Source organism: Cariama cristata, unplaced genomic scaffold (genome assembly GCF_000690535.1).
Source record: "Cariama cristata isolate BGI_N322 unplaced genomic scaffold, ASM69053v1 scaffold40126, whole genome shotgun sequence".
Taxonomy (NCBI): domain Eukaryota; kingdom Metazoa; phylum Chordata; class Aves; order Cariamiformes; family Cariamidae; genus Cariama; species Cariama cristata.
The window spans coordinates 31,485-35,085 of NW_009623434.1; the positions used below are offsets into that span (position 1 = coordinate 31,485).

The 3,601-nt window shown below is 60.1% G+C and overlaps 1 protein-coding gene across 1 annotated transcript in view; it reads right to left on the bottom strand.

Moving 5' to 3' along the window:
* The window catches only part of POLG (polymerase (DNA directed), gamma), a gene marked incomplete at its 5' end in the record, with an annotated part of 9,586 nt that extends 5,988 nt beyond the window's left edge, over positions 1 to 3,598 (bottom strand). The window contains 10 exons of the mRNA XM_009702724.1: positions 1 to 2; positions 129 to 354; positions 425 to 548; positions 767 to 933; positions 1,066 to 1,248; positions 1,722 to 1,801; positions 2,004 to 2,150; positions 2,424 to 2,591; positions 3,045 to 3,240; positions 3,573 to 3,598. The exon at positions 1 to 2 is cut by the window's left edge and continues 118 nt beyond it. Of these exons, the coding sequence (XP_009701026.1) occupies positions 1 to 2; positions 129 to 354; positions 425 to 548; positions 767 to 933; positions 1,066 to 1,248; positions 1,722 to 1,801; positions 2,004 to 2,150; positions 2,424 to 2,591; positions 3,045 to 3,240; positions 3,573 to 3,598 (1,319 nt within the window). The remainder of the gene's footprint in view (positions 3 to 128; positions 355 to 424; positions 549 to 766; positions 934 to 1,065; positions 1,249 to 1,721; positions 1,802 to 2,003; positions 2,151 to 2,423; positions 2,592 to 3,044; positions 3,241 to 3,572) is intronic.
* Between the last annotated feature and the right edge of the window lie 3 nt (positions 3,599 to 3,601).

Genomic DNA, 3,601 nt, shown 5'->3' on the forward strand with positions numbered 1-3,601 from the left:
CAGTGAGGCACCACCCAGCCTCAGCGGGGCCCGAAGCTCCGGGACACCCGTTGGTCAGGTTCCCAGGGAGCTCCCAAACCCCATCATGGGGCAGCCCCCAGCTCGGCACCCCACTGCATCCCCCCTCACCTGTGCGGGCAGGGAGGGCCCTCCACCTCCAAGGGGGCTGCTGGCAAATTGTCCTGCCGTCCCGGCACCAGGTAGCCCCAGCCATGCTTCTCCGAGTAATGGAGGGGGAAGCCATCCCAGGCCAGGCGCATCAGCTTCGGGGTCACCCTCATCTGCAGGCTGATGAGGCTGGGTCCCGGCACCCACCCTGCCTCCTCCAGGCGTGGGCACAGCTTGCGGTACCAGCTGGGGAGGAGCAGGCATGGGTCAGAGAGTGCAGGGCAAGCCCTGGGGACAGCCAGGATCCCCAACTCACCCTGGGTGGCCTGGCAGGTGCTGAAGTCTCTTGGGTTGCAGCATGACTGTTTCCTTCAGACGCTCCAGGCAGACCTGGCTTGCAGGGGCTTTCAGCTCCTCATCCTCGCTGGGGGGACCAGGGTCTGATGGGGCAAGGAGGACTGGCTGGCAAAGAGCCCTCCGTGCCACCCCACTGGGGAGAGGGACCTCAAACCAGTCCCCCACCACGTGCCCCAGCATGGGGACACAGGCCAGCAATGCTTCACGCTGCCAGCACTAACAAACCATGTCCCTTTGTCTGGGTACCCCTGGGAAGGCATCCCTCAAGCATCCCCCGTCCCCAGTGCCCACCCACACTCACCTTCCTGCCACTCCTGCACAGATCCATCTGCACCCGCTGATGCTGGGGAGGTTTTGCTGTCCCCATCCTGATCTTTCTTCTTCTTCTTCTTCTTCCCCGGATTCTTCTTCTGCTTAAACTCCTGCGTGTCCCACTCAAGATCCCAGAGCCAGGGGTCATCCTTGTACCTGCCGACACATTGCTGTCATGCCACAGTTTTGCTCCCGTCCCCAGCCCCTGCCCACAGACCGCCATGGACCACCCGGCGTCTGGTCTCCATCCTGTGAGTGGCAGGACCTGCACCCCCAGCCCACAGGTACCTGTCCTCATGCAGCAGCTGGCAGGCATCGTTAGCCAGGTTCATCAGGGACTTCTTCATCTCCTTCTGCAGCTCCTCATAGATGCCCTGAGCATCATCCAGGTACCTCTTCCAGTTCCCATTCACCGGCAGGTAGGACACCCCCATCTCCAGCATCCCTGCAAATGTCACAGGGTGGGGACACCTAGAGCCCAAAGCAGCGAGGAATTAGATGTCTGCTGGAGGAGATGTGCCCTGGAAGCACCAGAATACAATGGACATCAATGTGTCTTCACCGAGAGTTTTGCAGACCTGCACAACCCTCAGTGCTCTTCCCCTAAACCGCAAGGATCCCTGTATCTTCTGCCTGCCCTGCACATAAATTGCTGCCCTAAAAACAATCCTGTGCAACAACCCCAAACCCATATCACTCTGATCTGCCTCACTAAGTCTGCTCACCTCCTCCAGCCACGCTGTGCTGCTCCTTATTCCTTCTCACCTAGATGAGGGGGAGCCTGAAATCCCTCCTGAACAGGGGTTCAGGGCCCCCCAACCTCCCGCCACCACCCCAAGAACAAGAGGAGCTGTGTCCCATCCCCAGAGGGCCGTGATCCTCCCCACTGCCAGCCAAGCCCACAGCCCCTTGGTCAACGCTGGCCAGAGCTCAGCCTCTCTCACCTCTCCATGAAAAGCGGCAGCTGCTCCTGAAACACCTCATGGGTGGCCTGGACATCGTGGGCACAGTACGACATCAGGTCCTGGGGGCAGAGGCAGGTAAGAGCAGGCAAAGCAGCCACCCCTCTGCCAGCACGAGGCTGCGGGAGGATGGGGGACATCACAGCCCCACGCACACCCAAAACCCTTGCAAGAAAGGGCAGCAAAATGGAAACTACCTCAGCAGCTGCTCCCACCCCACTCCCATCTCCAGCTCCCGCTGCCCATCGGGATGGTCGCCTGCACCTGGAAGTTACTCCTGATGTCGGCCATGGTCCCCTTCACAAAGAGCTCCCGTGCCTCCTTCTCCAGCGGCTCCCCCCCAACGTAAAGTGCGTGCACGTCTGCCAGGTTGTTGATGCTGCTGACGTGCACCCAGTCCCACGAAGTGACCTGCGAACAACAGAGGGGCTCAGATGGTGCGGGATGAGGACCAGCTGCGGCCAAATTCAGGAGAGGTAAAGGATGCTGCTGCTCCACTTTAAACCAAAGCCATCTCATCTGGAAGGTGCTGGGAGAGCTTCACCCAGCAGATCTGCTCCACCAGCTCCTACCCTGCCAGTACAGGAGCAGATGGTCCCAGTACAGGAGTAAACAGTCCCATTACAAGATCAAACGGTCCCCTGCCACCCAGGCCACTGCCAGCGGCTCAGCTCCCTTACTCACAGCTGGCCCCTCTGTTTTGCTCTGTGTTTTCTTCATGTGCTGCTTGACCTGCTGCAGACCCTTCCTCTTGCCGTGCTTGGCAGCCATCCAGAGGCTGCGCTGGAAGCCTGTCAGCCCCGAGATAGCCATGTGCATGCTCATGGTGTCCAGAAAACGCACCCGGGAGCCCTGGGACACACCGAGGGGGGAGAAAAGAGATGCTTTGGGACATGCTAGAGGAGAAAACGTGCTGCCAAACATCCTGTAGCTGCCAGCAAGCACTGCCCTGTGTTACAGGGCTGCAAGTCCTCTGCTCGGGCTGCTTTTGTCAAGGCAAAGCTTTGCCTCCCGGCACCCCTCTTTTGAGAGCCAAGAGCATCCCCGGTGCAGGCTGTCAGCTGCTCAAAGGCTCCTGCCACAGCCCCAGCTGCAACCCTGCAGCCTTCAGCAACCTTATGGGATGCAAAAGTATCTCCCTCTAAAAGGATCCGACCTCAACCTGTTCTGCAGGACAAGGCGAGCACAACCCTGGGGTATCCGTGCAGAACTGCATCGGCCAAAACAACCCTGAAGAGCCAATGCAAGCAATCAACCGGGTAATGAACTGCAGCTGCTGGCACGAAGCAAGGCACCACAGATTACCTGGATGAGGTACTGCTCCTTGATGAACGCCCGGTCGAAGGCCACATTGTGCCCCACCACCACTCTCTCTGGCCAGTCCTGCTTGCCGGCACAGCCGGCGCCCGCCGGGCTCTCCAGGGGAATGAGGTCGGCCAGGGTGAGGTGGCTGGCCCAGGAGTATCGCTGCTCCAGCAGCCGGTTGCTGCACCACGAGTACCTGCAGAGGATATGCAGCACCCCACAGCCATAAAAAACAAAGTAGGGGGCATTCCTAGGACCAAAAGCACCCGCAAAAGCACCCGCAGTGCTGTGGGGTGTGCAGCAGGATCCCACCCATGGGAAGGAGGCAATCAACCCTGGAGAGCGCTGTGCTCGCTAACCAGGACACACATCCCACATCCCAGAGCCACGCTTCGGGGCTCGGTTGTGTTTTCCCCGCAAGGCAGCGGTGGTTTGCAGGAAGAGGCTCTGCTCAGGAGCACCCCCATCCTTCCCGAAGCCATCCCCCCGTACCACGACCTTAGCATCACCGCTGGCACCGCATCTCACCAGGCGTGCGGCGAGACAGCGACGGCCAG